The following is a 21,667-nucleotide window of genomic DNA, read 5'->3' on the forward strand; positions in this document are numbered from 1 at the left end:
GCCACTGTGGTGCATGTGCCTACTTGGAAGCGTGAGAGAAGTAACACCCTTTACCAGCGGGGAACAGGAGTTGGTGGATAAATGTTCCTTTCTGTCCTTGTCCTACTCACGGAGCCCAAGACGGACTCCAGTGGCATTTAGATTGTGTTCGTCTTTGTTTACTCAACAAACATGAATGACGTGTTGACAAACATGAACGATGTGTTGGAGACAGTAGGCACCAAGGGTGTCTGGTTCACTAGTCCATCCCAGAACCTGGCTCAGTGTCTGCCAGACGGTAGGTACTCCGTAAATATTTGTGGAATAATTGGCTGCTGAGAGAGGAATGAGAAGAACGCAAGTAACTCTGCACACACAGCAAAAATATTAAAATAAGTACAGAAAGGTAGAGGACATTACAGGCAAAAGCATAATAGCGTAAATTGCCATGACATATTTGAGGTGTGGTCAGTTGTCTGATTTGGCCAGAGTTTAGGGCACATTTTGGGATTTGGGGGGCACAAATAAGACAGCGTGTTAAAGCGTTGAACACCGTTTGATGTTCTATACTAGTAAGTCTCAGTATTTTGGTATAAGGATTTATAGAGGTCTGTTCCCCTCATTCACCTGCACCTCCGCAAGGACAGGGGCACCCATATTGTAGAGTGGCTAGCATGTAGTAGGCACCAAATAAATATTGAATTAAAAAATTAATGGTTGAAGGATAGATGGATGGATGCATGATGATGGATGGTTGGTCCTGGCTAGTAAGCGGGCTGAAGGAGAGGACCTTAACCAGGCCTAACTTTCAGTGTGTGGCAGGCTGCACACAATACCAAATTTCCCAGCCTATTTCTTTGCAACTAATGCAAAAACCCGGCTAATATAGCTAATGTAGGCCTTCGGGAAGCAGCACATTTTCTATTGAAGCATAGAGCAGAGCATGGAGTGTGTACACCAAGTTTCTCTGTTGCTCATGGGTTGTAAACAGCAAGGCAGCACTTCTTTGTGAAAAACACACACACACATATATACAAAAATACCTCCAGCGGATACTAAGTGATGGGTGCATTCAGCAACTGCAACAACATAAATAGGAGCGCTCACGTTTCTACATTAAGGCAGAAAAAAGTTAGCTGTGTTTCCACAGTGTCTGTGACCTTCTTATTATTCCATTAGTTTTTGGAATAGTATATAAAACACCAAGCTTCATGCTGACAAACACCGTATTGAAACTGTTGCTGCAGTCGATCCAAACAGCCTTCTCCCGTGGGTAAAATTATTATTTGGAATACAAGCAGAGTGTGGTTGCTTGAGCAAGCTGAGCATAAATGAGGTAGTGATCCATAAGGTGACTCTAGCGAGTCTGCAAATGTGCAACTTTTCTGGAGGCTGACACACAGCAGAAGCTCTGCATTGCCCTTTTGAGCTGGTAAGCATTTCCTAGTCTCACCACCTCTTCAGGACTTGGAAGACTGTGGAGGATGCCGGCGTCTAAGGACAAGAGTTAACCTGACACAATGCTGACTTACCAAAAACAAAACCTTCAAATGAGATCACACTCCTTTCAGTAGCTTTTTGAGCGCGAAGATGATAATTCTGCTTCTTCACAAGTTCCTTTAAGTACTTGAACTCTTGTTCCATTGGATTAAGCTTTCAGGGGCTGGGTCATTTGGGGGTATTAACTCTATCCTGGAGAGGTTGGAGAAAAGTGGTGCTGGTCTAAAAATACAGCTCCCTGAACTTTTAAACCTTCAAATCTCTTTGATTATGTGGCTTCTTTTTCTTAATCCTGAGCCTGGTTTTTTAAATTTTTTAAAAATCCATTTATTCTTTGATATCAGTAGAGTAAGTTCAAAAAGAGCAAAGATGGGTATAAAGCTTGGCATAGCTTTGTATAGAGAAGGAAGTTAAAGAGAGTCAGCATAATGATGCTGGTATGATTGCAGCATAATGAGACGTCTGCTGAGTAGATCCAGGCACTGAGAGAGCTTCTCTGATAGTGATAGACTCCGAAAGTGACAAGCCCCAGTTTCTTCTGTGACATGGTACCAATTAGCCGATCTAAATGGGCACATATTTAAGTTTGAGGTCACGTATAGTTCTCAAAGGCTAGGCTGCCCCCAACAACGAGGCTGTAACTCACACTCTGTGTCATAATAGACAACAGCGGGAGAAGATCCGAGAGCAGTTTTTGAGGCCCCTTTTCCATATTTTGTGGTGTTGGGAGAGGAGTCATGTTTGCTGAAGACTAAGTACATTTATCCATCACACCGTTGGGAAATGCCCAGGGTCGGTTAGACTCTGAAGTTAAAAGAATGTAGGATGCTGCATTGGTACTAGGATCAGGGGAAGCTCTGTTCTCATTACATTGATTTAGCAGTGACACGGAGACTGGGCATGACCCACAGCGCCTCACTGCAGCACGGAGAAGAGGAAGAAGGCCTGTGTTGTATCCTTCTGGGTCAGCAGACCGCATATTCTGTTACCTGACTGTCCTCCCCTGTGACTGAAAAGTGCTAATACAGAGACCTTCGCCCAGGTGCAGACATTACAAGATTGGCTAATTATACAGTGTCCAGACAGGGAACTTGCCGGGCAAGGCAGCTCTTATGAGACGAACCGTGAATGTCAGCCTGGAGCAAGCTGAACATGGACTCCTCAGACAGCAGTAAAGGCACATTATCCGGGGAACCTGTTCCACCATAAACACAAAAGCTGTGTATATCCAATAAGGGGAGAACTGTTCCCTTAAAACCACCAAAGAGAAAAACAAACAAGCCCCTAAAATGTGCTTGCTGTCAGCCTTCAGTATTTAAAGAGTGTGTGCTTCCTTTGGGGCGCAGTCTGATGCTTGTTCTCCCTTGATTTCAGCTTCAGTTTTCTCCAGCAATCATTCAGGCCGAAGCGGGACAGCTGCTGGGGCCATGCCAACCTCACATCCTGTCAGTCACCCTTCTCCGGGACATAATGTACAGGGGAGCTCCCGCAACCCCTCCTCCCAGTTACCTGCACCCACAGCTGCGGACGCGGGAGCTGAGAGGTAAGGCCATCCGTCTCTCTCTTCTAATAGGTGGCACCGCCAAACCTCCCTCCACCAAGAAGAGCTTTGACAGTTGCTGAAGTTTATTAATAATCCATTGGTGGGTTGAATGACCCAAAGGTGACATTTTAAAGGTACATGCACAAAACACGTGAACCGAATATCTCATTATCTGTTTTATTTTCCATGGGAAAAAAAATAAAGATACTGGCAATAGCCCACTGAAGTGTCTGATGCTGGGGAAATGCATCAGAATGTTCCTGTCATTCCTCAGTTTGTTTCAGGGACTCAATTTTAAGGTAATGTTCCTACAGGTTGACATGCTTTCCAGATGTAAGATGGTACCTTCAGCACATAGATCAGTGGTGTTGTCTTAAGAATATAGCATAAAAGGGCACAGGATTTTATGCGCACTACCAGAAAAGGGCTGTTCACTGAATACTTTATGTTGATACTACCCTCATAAAGAGTTTCTGGGAGAAAATTTTTCAATCTTGACACTTCGGTCCCTGTCTTTGGACTGCCCAGCCCTCCAGTGGTGTGGACAGCATGCTACTTCTTTCATTCTCCTCTCCACTTGTCATCTGGCTTGAATTGACCTAGACATCCACGGGAAAAAGTTCTTGTGGGCACCCCTATGCAATCCTGGAATAGTAGGCATTTGGTAGACAAAATAATGGGTTGAATAGGCAACAGGAGTAAAAGTCTTGAATCTTTGATTTCACCAGCAGTCTGTGGTTTTGTTGGTGTTGGCCTGGTCTAGGAGTTTTTTAATGTGTTTTTAAGTCCACTAAGCCATATTTTTAAATTGTATGCCTACCCTTTATTAATACATCTGTTCATTTAATAAGCATCTGTTGAATACTTGCTATGTGTCGTACATTTTGCTGAAGATGAAAAGATGATGAAAACCTGGTCCTGCCATTATAGGATTTGGTAGTGAAGACAGACATGCAAACAACATATAGTAATGCTGGTTGGATAAATGATGTAACAGAGGTGCCACAGAAGCTCCATCTCTGCCTTGAGGAGGGGGAGAAAAGAAAGACAAGAGTGATCTAGGCATTACAGGAAGATTAAGGCTCTTCCAGGTGGATAAATTGGGAAGAGCATCCAAGGTAGCCAGAGGAACATATGTAAGACATGAGAGGGGGAAGGACACATGGAGGGAGCAAGGTGCCAGTAACTCAGGTGGCATCATCAGGTAGACATGGCGGATGAAGTCAGGTGAGAATGGGTTGGCTCATGGGGAACAACCACACTGAAGATTTTACCCCTGATCCTACTGGAAGTGAAGAACCATTATAGACCCTTTATTAGGAGAGAAACACATCAGATTGTCATTTTAGAGAAGCAACTCAGGTGACAAGATGGTAAAGTAATTGAGGTTTGAAGCAGGGATGAAAGGTAGGGAAAATACGAAGGAGGTTATTATAGAAGTCCTTGTGAACAATATGAGGACCTGAGCTAAGGCAAAGCAGTAAGGATGGAGAATTTATTCAAGGGCTATTAGTTAGGAGGCAGAATCACTAATTATAAATATATGGTGGGGTAAACAGGAGGGACCAAAATTCATTCCTGAGTTACACCCCGAGACATCAAGATGGAAAATGGTGCCGTTAACAAAGGAAAAGAGGGTTTTGAGTAGAGGTGAGGGTGGGAAGGAAGGAATGATAATAAAGGGACTTTAGGGTTTGGACTTTCAGGTGGCTGTAAAACATCCAGGTGGATGTGTCTGGTCGGCAATTGAAACATGGATCAGAATATGTTAGACTTAATCCTAACACTTCTATGTACATGGTTATGTGTAAACAACTTATTAGCCTTCTCTCACAGGATCTGTCAGCAAAGCAGTGCAAATGATAATCATCTATTAAGTTCACAGACTTGCCAGTTGTTGGATGTATTTCTGTAAGTTCAGATGAGCTTATTCATTTTAGGATTTTATTTAGTTCCCAGTTGAGTTTTAAATGATATTATCCGTGGGCTTTTCATCATCCCATTTCATTCTGCCTGGCCAAGCATCATACCCTACAAGGTGGTGAAGCTAAGAAACCATCCACAGGGACTTCCTCCTCTTTGTCTCATCTTATTGGTAGTTATAAAGACTCTTTACAAGAATATAAGAAAAAAGTAATCTGTGTGTCTTCTTTTTTGTACACAGCCTTTAAAAGAATCAATGTAGAAAAAGATTTTAACCATTATTAGAGTCAAAAACAACAACCCAAACACCTGATTAAATCCCAGCTCTCACAGTTGCTAATTGTTCGAATGTATTCCATGGATGCTCCTGCTGCTTGGGTTGTTTCTGGTTTTGTTTTTAACATTTCATTTTGTTTTATTTTATAATTTTTTCTTCAATTTCGTCTTTTGAATGTTGGTAACATATTAAAAAATTTCAAGAATGGCACAGTGAACACCCATATACCCTGCACCCATGTTCACCCATTGTTAACATTTTGCCACCTTCTCTCTCTCTTTCTGTCTTTTTCTCTTTCTGACTTGAGAGATCCTTTATTTGTCTGTTTGCTTGCTTCCCTGTTGTTTCTGAACCAATCTGAGAGAATATCTTGGGGCTTCCCTGGTGGCGCAGTGGTTGAGAGTCCGCCTGCCGATGCAGGGGACACGGGTTCGTGCCCTGGTCTGGGAAGATCCCACATGCCGCGGAGCGGCTGGGCCCGTGAGCCATGGCCGCTGAGCCTGCGTGTCCAGGGCTTGTGCTCCGCGGCGGGAGAGGCCACAACAGTGAGAGGCCCGCGTACCGCCAAAAAAAAAAAAAAATCATCCTCTTCTTCATTATTATTATTATTGCTTTTTTTCATGACATTGACAGTTTCTAAAGAACTGAGGAGATTTATTTTACAGAATGTTCCACAGTTTGGACTTGTCTGATATTTTTTCCTCCTTAATAAACTTGTTCGTTTGGGGCAGGAATAACACATAGGTGATGGGTGTTCCTTAGCTCTTTTGAGCCTTAGTTTACACTCATGCGGAATTAGGATTAGATGAACCAAAGCAGGTAAAGCACCTAGCTTGTTACATGGCATGAGGACAGACAACCTTGGCATGGCTGAGAGATTCAGGTTTGTAAGGCAGAGGATGTTGTCAGATGATTGCAGTCGCTGGTAATATAATCATGGAAGGGAAAATGGAGAGGCAGAGGAAGGTGGTGTACTTTGCATGGCTGGGTGAATGAAGTGGATATTTTCACTTTTGTGGCTTTGCCTTTTTGCTCTGCTCTCCCCACAGGATGTGAGCCCCGTTCCTATGCCAGCCCAACTGGCAGGAGCAAGGGCGTGGAGGTTTATCTCTTCCAATCAGGTTTGGAGATGAGGATGACTGGAGAAACAGCCCTGAATTTTTCACTGTGTTTGCACTAATGTCCAGCATAAAAACACTAAGAGGAAATGTGCTTACCTTCCGCTTTGGGTTTATATATCTTTGCCTCTGTTTGCCTGGGAAATTCCCCAGTAAAAACCCCAGCAGTTTTCCTAACGGAAATAAGTTTATCCACTTTGCGATTTTTAGTGGGAAACTGGCATTTTTTTTCCTGCTTTGCGGGCATTGATTCATCATTTATTTAGCTTTAACTTGTTAATAAAATGGGCTGAGTCACTGTCATAAGTCAGGAAAGGTCCACTACATCTATCCAGTTAACATCTGTTTCTTTGATCCTTACCACCGTAAAATAAAGTAAACGCAAGTTCTCTCAATTTGACGAGATTCCATTTTTATTTTGAAATATTATCTGAATGACACATCGTTTCAGTGATTTAAGCTGAACCACACCACATCACCTAATGTTGATTTAAAATTATTATGGGAAGTGGTGTTTTACTATGTCATATTGAACGAGCCAGTGGTACTTTATGACAGTGGGAACTCGGCGTCTTCGGAAGTGTTAATTTATTGGGTTTCAAAATATGTCTTTTAGACGAGAGAAAACAAACATTGATGGAAGTCCTTTTTTGAGATGGAGAAATCTTGCAATCCCAAGAATAAGTCAGCTGGATTTGTGTCACTCATCTTGTTCAAGAGCATGTTGGCTGCCTCTCCCCTTCTAAAGAGTGCCACAAATATGGTGTGCTCTGTAGTATAAGTGACAGAGTTTAGGGGACTTGTGGATTTACCAGAGTGGAGCGACATGTAAAGGGCTTCCTACGAGCCCCACCTCTGAGCCAGAGAAGACTGAAAACAAGGAAAGGATGTGCTCTCCCCGTGGAGAATGCATTCTAGTACAGGAATCAACAGCAGAGAATGTTAGGGACAATTTTTTTGGAGAAAGTAATCTAAACACCTTAGCTAAATAAGGAATGTCAGTTTCTTGAATCTGTATGAAGTATTGGGAAGCCTTACTGTTTTCCGTTCATATCAGATGTGATACTGCTAGAATTCTAGGGACTTTGATATATGTGCAGTCTTTCTATGCCTTTGGGTAACCAGGGCTGGTCTTCACAGATAGCATTTTCTTATTCACCATTGGGAACATATTGTAGCTTTCCTGGATGCCAAGGGGTTAAAAATAGCAATTGTTTTCTATGTCATGTCTTTGCAATTATGTAAAGTTCTTTAGCTCTAGTCAAACCAACTTGCTCACTGACTTAGCTTGGTTGTTTTCTGCATCTTAATTCAGGATCTTTCTCTACCTAAAGAGACAATAAGGATATTCCCTCATTGTCTTATTCTTGACTAAATGTTATCAGCCTGGGGCTCGGCTTAGTTTTCAGCCCAGAAAGCCTCCTTGCCTCGTGCAGCTCCCCAGTTAAATCTGTCTCATTTATTTTCCATTTCCCAGATGTCCACTTGCTAACTGGATTATTAGTTCTTTGAGGGCAGGAACCTAAAATTTCCTTGTAACCTCCAGGGTTCCTGTGATGCTAAGGCAGGTTTGACAAGGGAAAAGGACCAGTGAGGGGAATGCCTAGGAAACGGGGGGTCATTGCCAACTCCCACTGCCCAGGTGGGAGATTTCTAGAAAGGATTACTCCCCTTGATTCATTGGTCTGAAGGATGGTGACCTCAAAGCTCCAGCATCTTATATAACCTGCATACTTCTATACAATACGTAGTTGCTCTAATACCTATGTTCACACACACACACACACACACACACACACACACACACACACACACACACACACTGCTAGGAGTCTCTTGCCATCACCCATTGCTGGGGTTCCCTTTGCTTTCCTGTGGTCTTTAATACTAGATGCTCAATACTAACTATTCCCACATATTTGCATCTGTAGTATCTGAACAGCTCAAAACTAGGCCTGCTGCTTTGCTGTCCTTCCCACCCTAGGACTTTCTTAGTAAACAGGGACACTGATATCTTCACCCACTCAGCTTTTCCATAGACAGACACACATACACATTCTCTCTCTCTCTCCACATAATCTTTTCTCTCTCTTTTTAATCTTCTAGTATGTGTGCAATAATGGCTAAAATCGTAAGCATCATACAAAATATTAAAGTTTATCAAAATCAGTCCTAACATTGAGGTTCATTCATTTATTGAGTCATTCAGTCAGCTGGTATTTGGGCACCAGGCAATATACTGGACACTGAGGACATAGTGGTCAATGAGGCTGACAGGAGCCTGGCCCTCTCAAAGCACCTAGTCCAGCAAGAGCTAACCTGGTCAATAGGTGATCATAATTTTGGATGCTATGAAGGGGCACTACAGGAGGCTGTGGAGGCATACAGAAGGAGTACCTAACCCAAAATTGGGGAGGGAGGAATAGAAGAAAAAATATCTCCCTGAAATCTGAAGGTCTATAGAACCCGGCCAGGCAACGTCATATATACAAAAGCTAAGAGGAGAGAGAACAAGCGAGGACGGAGCTTCATAAATAAATGTAGGAGGAGGCTCATGAGCTGCATTAAGGAGCTTGGGCTTTATCTAGAGAACAGGCTTTTGTGTATTTGGCTAAGACAGGTACCCTGGTGACTCTGGCATACATTTCAAAGGCCTCCATATCCTGTTATCCACCCAGCAAGAGTTCAGAACATATTCTGTGCCCAACAGAAGAAGAAATGATGAAGAATGTATGAATGATTTGTCTGGTCCTCAAGCAGACAAAGGCTGTCCTTTCCATATCCTAGACTGATAAGGCAACACAATGGGTTTTGTGTTATTTTCCTTTTTAACACAATTTGTAAAGACAGTTTTGTCCCTTGCAATTCCAAGCTTGTAGTTTATATAGTCATGACCTATTTAAGAAGATTTTGAAGAGTCAGTGTCAAAAAAAAATTACCTCCATGTTAGAGACAAAGTGCCAAACATCTGAAAGTTAGAGCTCTAATATCAATAACTTGGCCTCTCTGTTCTTATTATAAAAGAGAAGACTTGAGTATTATTACGAAGTGTCCACGTTGCTGTGTGTCATAATTTAGTTGCAATTTACCCAGTGAGCACTGCTCTCAGAGGCTCCTTGATGTGTGTTACAGACCCTTTCCCACGTGCATAGATAGCTGACTTATAAGGCAACAAACACTGGCAAAACAAACAAACAAACAAAGCCTGTCAATCTTTATCACTGAAATAATTGAGAAAAGCCATAGTCAGAAAATAAATATAAGCCTCAAATATCCATTGTTATCAGCCTGAGTATTGGCATCTACATCATCCTCTGTTAGAGTCTATTGATAGGATGCTCACCTAATGTCGTGTGGTCAAGAGCATCATTCTTTCTCTTTGGGCTTCAGCACTTTATATTCAGAAAACAGTTATCCACATTTAACATCCCATTAAGGTGTCAGTTTCTTTCCAGAAAAGAGACTTCCACAGATGTTCAAGATTAAGAGAGGTGGGGTCCAAAATCTACCCCTCCCCCCCACACGTCTACTTGAGAATTGCTGAATGTAACGAATGTTGCTCCTGATGTTGATGCTGTGAGCACAAAGAGGCAGAAACTTCCAATATCCTAGACTTGAAAATGGAGATACAGCATTGTATCTTAGACGGAAAAGCTTGAGGTCCTTTTTCTGTTCTGTTTTCTTTAAATCTGTGGAAAATTCCTGGTACTTCTTGATGTTTATTCCAGGGCAGAATAGCCCACCAGTCTTAAAACGTCTTAAATATTGATCCATGACCACAGCCATGCTTCATCCTCTCTGGAAAATATCAGTGGGGTTATTGGCCTTTGGAATGACCTTTCTTCTCACAGAGATCTTCACCTTACTAATAGCTTCTTATAAATACGCCACCCTGACTCAATCGTAATAGTTACACGTACAGGGAAATTGGTGATATTTCTTACTTTCTTCTCACCTACCTAATGACTGTGAATGGCTCCTCTGGAAGAAAAATGAAACAGGAACAACAACAAGGCATTGCTGAACTAGCTGCCATAGCCCACCCTGATCTATCTCTCATTTAAATTTCTGGGTGGATAACAGGATATGGAGGCCTTTGAAATGTATGCCAGGGTCACCAGGGCACCTGTCTTAGCCAAATACACAAAAGCCTGTTCTCTACATAAAGCCCAGGCTCCTTAATGCAGTGTGGTCTGCGAAACTTTTATGAGCCTAATTACCAGAGTCCAATATATTTCTTGATAATGGAGGAAAATAATGAGCTAGGTCTCCATGGCTGTCTTCAGCTTACTATTAAAAACCTAAAAAGCCTAGGAGTCAACTTTGATTCCTCCCTTTGCCCAAGCACTTTCATATAGAATTAACCTGTAAGTCCTATTAGCTCTGCCTTCAAATACATTTTAAGCCTAATCAGCTCCACTCCTCCACACCCAGCTCACCAGTATCCCCTTCTCTCTCAAGTACAACAGCCCCCTAACTACCAGTCTTGCTTACCCACAACCTTCTACTTTCACCCTACCAGCACGCCTGGACTTTGCTCCACACCACAACAGGAGCTGCCCTTTAACATGTAAATTGAATCATTGAGGACTTTCTGCTCACATCTGTGTTCCCACCATACTTAGAATAAAGTCCAAACTCATTTTTATAGTGTGAAAGGCAGCAGTAACCCTGAGCAGCTGATTGATGCACTTCCATCTCCACATTCTCCTTTGTGTCACTTCCTGGCGAAGCAGGAGATGCTGATGTGGGCATACACGTGTCACTCCAGCAAACAAATGGCTTGACTTGTGGTTCAAGTATTCGTTCACATCAGTTTGTTTTCCATGGATTTTAAATTTTGAAATGTACTATATCATCATTTTAGATTAATTATAAACGCACATTACAAACCATCTATTAGAAGGTCTGTAAAAGGAACTATAATTTTTAAGTGCCAGTGAAGTTGTTTCACCTCTGAATGCCAAATCAGCCATCTTTATTTCGTTCCCACATTCCAAACAAATCCACTTCATGAGAAACCCAAGATGATGTTTTTTTAGTCCCCTTGGATTTTCAATCAGGAAAGTGAGTCATGACAGTAACAAGGAATGCTTGAGGTAAAATAGAATTCCTTTTCTTGAAACCTCTACTTTAGTGCATTAGCGTGAAGCAACATGGAGTTCACTCAGCCATTATAGTATTCAAATGTGGCAATGTGTTCTTTTCATATGCTTCCTCTGAGACAGCAAGTCATATGGAGCCAGAATTCCCAAAGTGAAAGCCCACGAGCCATTCTAGCCCGAGTCAAGATACCCGCATATTACAAAGTGCCTCATCTCTGATGTAGAAAAGGCTGTTCCAAGGAAAGCCTCTGCTTAATGTTTTAACAGTGTGATCTGGAAATCACCTTCATCTTTTCCCCTCTCAGGTGGGGATAGTTGGAGAAATTGGCTCCTAAGAAACTACATCTTTTTTCAAGGGAAGGACTGTTTGTTCATTAGTGGTGAGGAGTCTATTGAAGTGAGCAGAAACCAAGAGACAAAGTTCTTTGGATTAGTCTTCTTGCCTCCTTTTCTGAGAAATAATCTTTAGTTGCTTTTCTGTTTAGTTGCAAGGAGAAAAACTTTTCTCTGTTTTAATCATCTTCCTCAGAGTAATGGTTGGAATCATTCTCCTGAAGAAGGTGTTCTCCCCTCAGAACCAGAAACTGGTTTCTGGACAAATATAATATTCAACTGGCCATTTGCACCAATTCGACAAAGGTACCATCCACCTGGACACGAGAATTGGCACTGGGCTTCCCTGGTGGCACAGTGGTTGAGAGTCCGCCTGCCGATGCAGGCGACACGGGTTCGTGCCCCGGTCCGGGAAGATCCCACATGCCGCGGAGCAGGTGGGCCTGTGAGCCATGGCCGCTGAGCCTGCACATCCGGAGCCTGTGCTCCGCAACGGGAGAGGCCACAACAGTGAGAGGCCCGCATACCGCAAAAAAAAAAAAAAAGAATTGGCACTAATTTGGGAGCCATGTCTATGGAACCAGTGGTCTCTTCAACAGAGTATTTCTTCAACAGCAACAGCCAACATTTATTAATTATCTTTGCATAGTACTGGATGCGGTGCTGAAGATACAAAATGGTAGCAAACATCTGAGGATTTGATGCTCTTTCCATCTGTAAGAGCCAAGAGCCCTTCTCTAATTGTGAATTTTTAAATATATGCTGTTTCTTTTCATTCATTTCTATAGCCAATTGTTGAGTCTCGTCTTCAAGAGAAGGTATAGAAAATTCATTTGTGGTTATTACAATAGTAACCTGACATCCTTCAGATGAAGAAAAAAAAGCACATATAAACAGCACATGTTACTACTGAACAAACCACCACCCAGCTAGTTTCTTTTCAAATTTATGGATTATATTGACTTCTGAGGTCTCATCTGGCAGTGGCTTTCAAAGGCACCTGGCTGTACTTGGCAGGAGTACTGCATTGGAAGTTAGTTCTAAAAGTTCTTCTGATGTCGTCAAGAGACTCGTGTTTTCAGTTTGTGACCATGAGAAAGGTATGCAAGAAGCTGTTTTTTAATCTACCTATACCTCTCTTTCTCACCTTTGGAGAAAAATAACACTTTTTTTCTCATTTCTCATCTAGCATTCTCATCACACTTTCTTCCGAATGTTTTTCTTTCACCTAATGCGTTCTGTTTCAAAGCAGACTGAACTCTATGCCTAACACTATGCTGAACAAGAGAAAGTCTTCCCTTTGCCACAGGACTATGAGTTAATCCCCTTGCTTTGACCTACTCAGAGCTGCCCAAGGGACGATATCATTACAGAATTTTTTTTCACCGCAGAATTTTTTGACATGAAATGTCTAAGACCACTCTGGATAAATTTTCTTCTGGTTGGCACTTTTTTTGTAAAGAGGATTTGGCAGAATCAGACTTTTCTTTCCTTTCTCCCCATCACATCAGATTCTGAAATAGACAACCAACCAAGTCACAGCCAATTCTGCAGTCAAGATATTCCAAAAAACCTGGCTCTTGGTTAAATGTGTCCTGCATAATTCATTTTTGTAACATATCCTGGATGTCCTCTCCTCCTCCCTCTGCATTTCCACAGGGGAATAATAGTGTGATACCGTGGGCCGTATGTCACTGTATACAAGAAAAAATATACTTCTCTGCCTTGGACATTGATTACTTTGTTTTCTTGACTTACAACTTACTCCCTAAACCCAAGTGGAGAAACGTTCCTCCAGAACACTCTACCCTTTCTATTTCCCACAAGCACTCACTCATTATAATATATATGTGTCTTTTTTAAACAGCCTTGGTGATCATTTCACCTATAGCCAACTTCACAGCCCTCATTTTGTCATGCTCTGTGGAGGCTCAGGCAGTCATTTTTGAGTCTTAGTCTCGTCCAATGTGATAAATTATTTGTAGTTAATATTGACCCAGACTCTTGTAAGGAGAAAGAAACACTAAGCCCTTCCTGGGGATGGCTTCAGCTCTTCGACTAGTTTGGAACAGAGTCCGCAGATGGACATACAGCTCTTGGCCTGCTTTGGTCCTGCCCAGATGGACAGTGTTGCAATTACCCACACTTCCCCAAGGCTGTTTCTTCATTTCTGAAAGCTGGTCTTGATTGTCTCAGAAGCAGAATTCAATTTGCAGTTCCCCCAGTAACGTGCTGTGATTCATTCGGGGACAAATCTGGATTGAACTGAGTCCAAGTGTCTCTTTTGTGAGACAGAAGGGAAGTATAAGTAGATACTATAGTCACCCAGATGATTCAGCCAGGAATTCATGAAGTGATTCATAAATCGTTATAAAGACCACTAAAGACTACTAAAATGGAGCACTGTCTGGCTATACAAAGTGGGGTATTATCATTGGGGGGTTTTTTTAGATGTTAAATCAGATGTGTAATCCTTAAAACTGTGCTTTTCTTTTTAGGTTTTGAAAAGGATTCCTTTTTTCCCCCTCTGCAGTCAGCCAACTGCTAAAGCCATTTTTCATTGATTAGTTTTCACAGATGAATTTTAAAACCACTACAGATGATACCCCACAATTCTTTGGGGGAATGAAGAATACCTCCCCAAATCTGCCATAGACCAGTTTCTATTCATTATTTCTACTCCCTGGCAGCAAATCAATAATATTTTTCATGTGAACGCAATGAAACTAGCTGTTCCGTTGCATTCTTCCTTCTTTGGGAGGTCTATAACCCCCATGGAAGAAAGAAGGCGGGGCGGGGGGTAACTATCCAAAGCACATACCAACCAACATCTAATCTAGCTGATCATGAAAACACCTGTTTTCAAAGTGTCAACCCCCAAAGCAGTGCTAAAACATACAGTCCCACATGGCTTGCACTGCTTGTGTATACAGTACGAATGAAGAAAAGTGAGACATATTTATGACATGTGCTTGATTTGCAACACAGCCTATTAGTAAATTTTGTTTGAAGAAATACAATTGTTAGTTGACATAGAAATACTTTGGATTTATACACAAGGGAAAGAGTGTAACTGAAAGGCGTTATCCAGCTGGAAAGACTAAAGGTATAAGCCTGGCTTGGGCACAAAGAGCCCCAGTTTAGAAATGAGCAAATTCACCAAAGCAAACTGGGAAATCACATTGTCAGATTTTTGTTGTTGTTGTTGTTTTTTGCGGTACGCGGGCCTCTCACTGTTGTGGCCTCTCCTGTTGTGGAGCACAGGCTCCGGACGCGCAGGCTTAGTGGCCATGGCTCATGGGCCCAGCCGCTCCGCGGCATGTGGGATCTTCCCGGACCGGGGCACGAACCCGTGTCCCCTGCATCAGCAGGCGGACTCTCAACCACTGTGCCACCAGGGAAGCCCACATTGTCAGATTCTTAAAGGCAGTAGGTTGCTGGTACCCCCATCCCCATCATCTGGTGATGAGGAGAAAAACCTCAGATGCCCACAAGAGTCCTCTTCCATCCTCCCTCAAGCCATCTCTCTGCCTTGCTTTGCATCTTCACTAGAGAGTGTCTTACCTTCTTGGGATAAAGTGGTATCTGGAGAACTAGCTGTGTGACTTTGGCAAATCATTTCATGTCTCTGGGCTAGATACAGTGGTGCTCCACTGCCCTTCAGCTCAAATATTCTGTGATTGTATGGATTTGTGAGCTCAGGATAATTCGTTGGGAAAGCCAGTACCAAAAAAATGAGACTCTTACAGAAGACCACAACTAACTGCTCCTGGAACTAGGAAATTATCCAGATGAGTAGAAGCCTCACCTTCTTTGAGCCTCTTTCCATAGTCAAGAGAGAAAAGAGTGCTAAGAGTTTTATAATTTTTTGAGCTTCATAGATATTCTAACACAGTGCTATTAGACAGCTCTCAAGCATTGGATATATTTTAAATCAGGGATACCATAAATGTACATTCTGTTTAGAGCAGTCATTCCATAAACATGTGTCAATCATCTGAAAGGTGTCAGACATTCTCTGTTTAAAGTACTTGGATATCTGTGTGTTCCTAATTTAAAATTGTTCATAGTCCACCCCGTCCCTCACCTGCATCCTTTATTTTTCTCTGTAGTACTCATTTCCTCTAGCTCAATACATAGTTTGTGGGTTTAAAATTGTTCATTGCCTGCTTCCTCTCACACAAACAACGGAGATCTGTGTCATGTGTTACTCTCTCCGTAGTGCACTCGGAGCACTTGGTTGGTGTTCAGTAAATACCTCCTGAATGAATAAATGAATATATTATCTCAGATTTTATGATCCCCAGTATGAGTCGAGGTTAACTGTATTTTGCACTTGAAACTGAGGCTGGGAGAAATCAGGGTATTTATTCAAAATTACCCAGCTGGTAAGGGATGGAGCCACACTCCAAGGCCGGAGGGTCTGACTTCTACTCCATCTGTCTTCTACGACAGCCGTCTGCTTCTCCTGCCATTTGCAATTTCTCTGCACATGAACCTCACCAGTTGTATGTGTTTCAATTGGGACCTATTGTTCTATGAAACAATCTAAGATTGAGTACTGCATCAGCAGGAGAGCTCTTTGCTTCTGGCCCACATCACTGCAAGGTTGGGAAGCTCAATGTGAACAGAGGGTGGGAGCAGGCCACAAAAGAGAAGGAGCATAGCCAAGTAAATACCCCCAAATAATCAGACATTTCCCAAGGTGTGTATAGATAAATATTTGCAGAAATCTTTCCAAGGTGGTTTTTAAATTTATTTATTTATTTTTATTTATGTATTTATTTTTGCGGTACGCGGGCCTCTCACTGCTGTGGTCTCTTCCGTTGCGGAGCACAGGCTCCGGACGCGCAGGCTCAGCGGCCATGGCTCACGGGCCCAGCCGCTCCGCGGCATGCGGGATCTTTCCGTACCGGGGCACGAACCCGTGTCCCCTGCATCGGCAGGCGGACTCTCAACCACTGCGCCACCAGGGAAGCCCGGTTTTTTATTTTTTCCGCAGATCTTTGGTGAGCACTTTAAAACCTGTTTCCTTCTCTCTGTCTCTTTTTTTTTTGCAAACCATTAAACCATGGCTTATGCTAAGGTTATATAAACTCCTCCACTAAATGAGTGGAAATGGTTGACTCAATTCTCTGGTTTGCTTTTGTGTGATCTGCTTCTGGTAAGCAGTGATGTTTTTTAAAAATTCTGTTGTGTGCATTTTTACATAACAATCTTCTGTTGTTTCAAAGAAGTATGAAAGGCCAAAGAAGAGACTGGTAAGCTATATCAAATGAAATCTGTGAAATGTCAACTGCAGATCAGCAGCTGGGAAACAGAGTTGGACCCAGAAAGACTTCAGACAGTCTGTCTTCTGGCTCTTGGACACTGCTGTCACTCAGAATGAATGAGAGTGATGTCGTCTTGTCCTGACATAGTGGGGGAATGAGATATTCCTTAGGAGAAAAATTATAAATCACTGCAGTTTATACTCAGCATCAAAATTATTTGTTTATTTATTTTAGTATCAAAATATCTAATTCATCTTCTTTGGAGTTAAAGAAAAATTTCCTGTTTGGGGCAGAAAATTCAGACCATATTAATTTGGCTGTGTGTGTGCGTGTTAAAAAGACTAGGTTGGAAAATAGGTGAGGACACTAAGAAAATGGGATTTCGAGGCCCCCTCTACTCTACCTTCAGTAACAATAACATTTTATGTTTTACTTAGCAAGTTTCTGTTTAAGCATGCATGTTTTTTGTTTGTTTGCTTGCTTCTGGAGTAAATGGCCTCAAACTATTCAAGTTTCTTGAGTCTCTTTGGCTGTTTAAATAACATTCCTGGCATCTCTCTTGCTGTGATTTAGTGACTGCTTTTGGTTGCTCCCAGGGCCTTGCCTTGAACAGTAGGGCTCTCTCCTTCTCTTCTCCTCTCCTGCCCTCTCATCCCTGATTCTAATTTGCTATTTCTATTTCTATGAGCTAGTTAACAAGTAAGCAAGTTTATAAAAATTAAATTTAAGTTAATAGATTGTGAGAGATTTTTCAATAAAATACAATGTAGTGTTTTTAGGCAGTAACAAAATTGATTCTATGTACTGTACTTGAAAGTCAGTCATTTATGCACTCGTTTCTTACACTGGGCTTTTTAGTGCTAAATTCTTATTTATTTCCTTGTTCCTAGAAATTGTCTGGATCACAATCAAGATCACATCCTGTTACTTTCCATCTTTTCTTTATATATGTAAAAGTTAGAGTTTTTGTACCAATTCTTTCCTTTCCAAAGCAAAGACTACTTTAAGTGTACATTTATTTCATTTAGAATAGTATATATTTAAATTTTTATTAATACTTTATATGGAGTGACATACTGTATTTTGAAATTATATTAACTTATACCATATAATCTTATTTATTTGAATAACATGGTGAAAAATCCAGACTGAATTAGCAAAAGCAAAATGTAGAGTCGGTTGAAGGCTCAGTAAGTATTATTTTATCCCCCCCAGGTCTCTGAGATAGATGATGCTAAAATCTTGATGCGTATGTACTTCCACATTTTTTTTCTTTGCTCAACATTGCTATTACATTAAGTAATATGTGGTAACCAAGAGACAATGGCCAGGGTGTGAAACTTGTGTGAATAAATAGATAAGAATGATTTGTAATTAGCATATAATTATATACTCTCTAGGTAGATAGATACATAGATATATAATTTATATATAGATATATCATCTAAATATAGATATAGAGGTCTGTTGTATGAAATTAACATTCCAGATGACACCTAAAATGCTCAGATGAGTTCTGTTTAGTTGGTTGAATACACCCCTTTTTTATAGCTAGTAATCATAATTCACCCTATAGTCACATCATCCCGAATTATAAAAATGTAAGGTTTTATATTGCTCACAATCTTTGCCTCCTTCCCCTTCCCCATACACATTTTCTACTCTTTGTTAATCAAACCTTCATTTGTGAGTCAGACTTACTGTGCTGTGGGGGAGGGATTTGTGAAACAAAATTATTCTCCTCCATCAAGCTGGTGATACTAAGGTCCTACTTCTAAATACTGCTAATAATACTTCTAAATACTTGCTCCATCTACACATCTCTGCTCCATCAATCCTTAAGAGAAAGGACAGGTGGCAGAGGTACCAGAAGAGAAGACTGAAAAAACACCAAGAGCATGTTATATCTTTTATTCCCAAACACAGAAATATAATTAAGAAGGCAAAGGATCTTGCTACTTTGCCCCCAAAACACAAAATTGAGATGCCAAAGATGGCTATTTAGCAATGACATAGGTTTCCTTCCAATTCAAATCCACCCCTTTCCCTCCCTCCCTGGACATCTTCCGTTCACAGAATTCTGGTGTTGGTTGGTGATGTGGACTCCTTCTAGCCCCAAAGTCTGTGATCTCACAATTCCTCCTGCCTCTCACACAAGCCTAGAGCAGCCTGTGAGGCACATTGAGGACATGTTCCCCAAGAAAATAGCCTCTATACGGGGAATCCCGGCATACAAGTTTTAATAGATATTCTCAGGACAGTGCCAGCGTTCATTTGCTCTGTTTTATTCAAGGCCATTCAGCACATCTTTTCAAGCTAATTCCAGTTAAGATGATGTGCTTGGAAAATATATATTTACCAGGCACAGGACACTCAGTTACTATTCTCTTCCAGCTGAGTGAAGATCTAAGTTCTTGATTAAGCAGGCATCCTAGCCCAGCTAGTTTCTTTAAGCCTCCTCTGACTTGTCTTCTCCGTAACTTAACCAGTCCAAATCCTCCCTTCTTGGCTCCTACATCATCTTACATAGTCTTATCAGACCTCAGCAAGGGGAATGCAAAAACAAATGGGATTTCATCCCATGGTTTCTTACTGCAGCAATACAAATGTAGAAGCTCTGCCTTGTTAAATACTATGGTTCAAAATGTTGAAAATTGCTTGATAAACTTGACTGGTTCGTCCTCCCTTTGATCACCTATGGCCCTACACAAAAAGCCCAGAAAAATGAAGTGACCTGTTTCTATGAAGTAAGTGGTGTACACAGATGGCGACATCTACATGTTGGCATAAAACAAAGCCTGTCTTTCTATACAGTGTAAGAAACAGCCTATTGAAGGTTTTCAATCACCTGAGCCTTTGCGGGGAGACTAAACGCTTCATTGCTAATATAGTTTTCCTGCACATCATTGTGATGCTTGTTTTCACTGCACTGACAGAGTCCCTGCTCCTTTCTCCACCACACTTGCACCAGCCCCCTACTGAACTGGCAGATTGAATGTCGTTTTGATAGTCTATGGTCATTGTTCAACTTTAAAACTGTTCGCACGAGTACACTTCAAGGGAACCTCAATGTTAGAAAGTATAAACTGTCCTTTTAAACCTAGTGAGTCAGATCCTGCCATTTTTCTGTACAATTAGAAGATCAATGGATAGTTATCCATTTTATATCTCGGGTTAGTTGATGATGTCACCTTATTTAAACACCTGTATGTCCCACCTCAGAAACTACCATAATCTCATTATGATTGGCCCGTGTGACTGCAAAAGATGTCCCAAATCGTGTGTGAGGTTCCTGTTACACCCTGGGCAATGTTCTTTGCCAAGCACAGAACCCACACAGATCTTTTGGGTTCTGGATTTCAAACCACACTTGACCTTTGAGGTTTAAGTTAATTTATTCTTGGCAAAAGAAAATGTATAGTTTAAAGAGAATAGGACTAGAGAGGCTTATAGTAAAGTCTTATAACACTTCTTGGACCTCAGATATGTCTTACAGAACAAAATGTTTATGAGGCAAGTGTAAATGAATCAGAAACACACAGATTAAATTTCCCTTAAAATGCAAACGGGTCTAAAAATTAGCAGAAAAGGGGTCTGGCAAAGATGTGCTTTGAATTTCACCAAACCCAGAGTACTTGAAATGCATTTTAAGAAGCTTGACAAACTCAGACTGTGACTAGATTTTCCCTTTGTTGATCTCTTTTATTCCTTCAGTATCTCAATTGAGAAGTCAGTGGTTAAAAATGGGAGAGAAAAGTCTTAAGTTTTTTTTAAAGGGCTTTTTGTCACACTCGTATATAGCCAGAATAGGGAATTAGAATTTGGCTTTGAAGAGTTTGTCTTTTTTTTTTTTTTTTTTTTTTTTTTTGCGGTACACGGTACGCGGTACGCGGGCCTCTCACTGTTGTGGCCCCTCCCGTTGCAGAGCACAGGCTCCGGACGCGCAGGCTCAGCGGCCATGGCTCACGGGCCCAGCCGCTCCGCGGCATGTGGGATCTTCCCAGAACGGGGCACGACCCCCGTGTCCCCTGCATCGGCAGGCGGACTCTCAACCACTGCGCCACCAGGGAAGCCCGAAGAGTTTGTCTTTGCTCCTGCTATTTTACATCTCTTATGTTTCCTTTTATAATTGTTTCCTCAGGTTTGCACCTTCTGCCCCATCTCCTCACCACATCAGCCCCCGGAGAGTGCCTGCTCCTCCTTCAATAATGCAGAGAACACAGCCTCCCCATACCCAGCAGCCCTCAGCATCACACCTGAAGTCTTATCAGCCAGAAACAAGCTCTTCTTTTCAACCAAATGGAATCCATGTCCATGGTAAGCAAGTAGCTGACAGTCCCTTGAGTTTTGAAAAGTGATGTTGTGCTGTTGCTTTTAATCAAGTGTCTTAGTTACCTGTTGTGGATTTCAGATGTCCTGCTATACACCACCAGGCTTTGGCTTTAATAACTTTCCTCTAAAATTTCACACTTAATCAGCATGAAATCTTGCAGTATCTTCCTGGCTTTGACCCTAAGATGGTATGACTTAGGACACCCCCAAGTGGTCAGCCCAAGGTGATGATCCATTCATTGATCCAGCACTTTTAACACCTCATGGTTAGGCCCTAACAATAG

The 21,667-nt window shown here is 41.7% G+C and overlaps 1 protein-coding gene across 1 annotated transcript in view; it reads left to right on the top strand.

Annotated features, from left to right (window-relative positions):
* The window catches only part of GLIS3 (GLIS family zinc finger 3), a 520,272-nt gene that overhangs the window by 470,703 nt on the left and 27,902 nt on the right, over window positions 1–21,667 (top strand). The window contains exons 9-10 of the mRNA XM_079927522.1: window positions 2,854–3,022; window positions 21,193–21,368. Coding sequence (XP_079783648.1) covers window positions 2,854–3,022; window positions 21,193–21,368 — 345 coding nt within the window. The remainder of the gene's footprint in view (window positions 1–2,853; window positions 3,023–21,192; window positions 21,369–21,667) is intronic.

This window comes from Stenella coeruleoalba (genome assembly GCF_951394435.1).
Source record: "Stenella coeruleoalba genome assembly, chromosome: 7".
In the NCBI taxonomy this organism is placed as follows: Eukaryota; Metazoa; Chordata; class Mammalia; order Artiodactyla; family Delphinidae; genus Stenella; species Stenella coeruleoalba.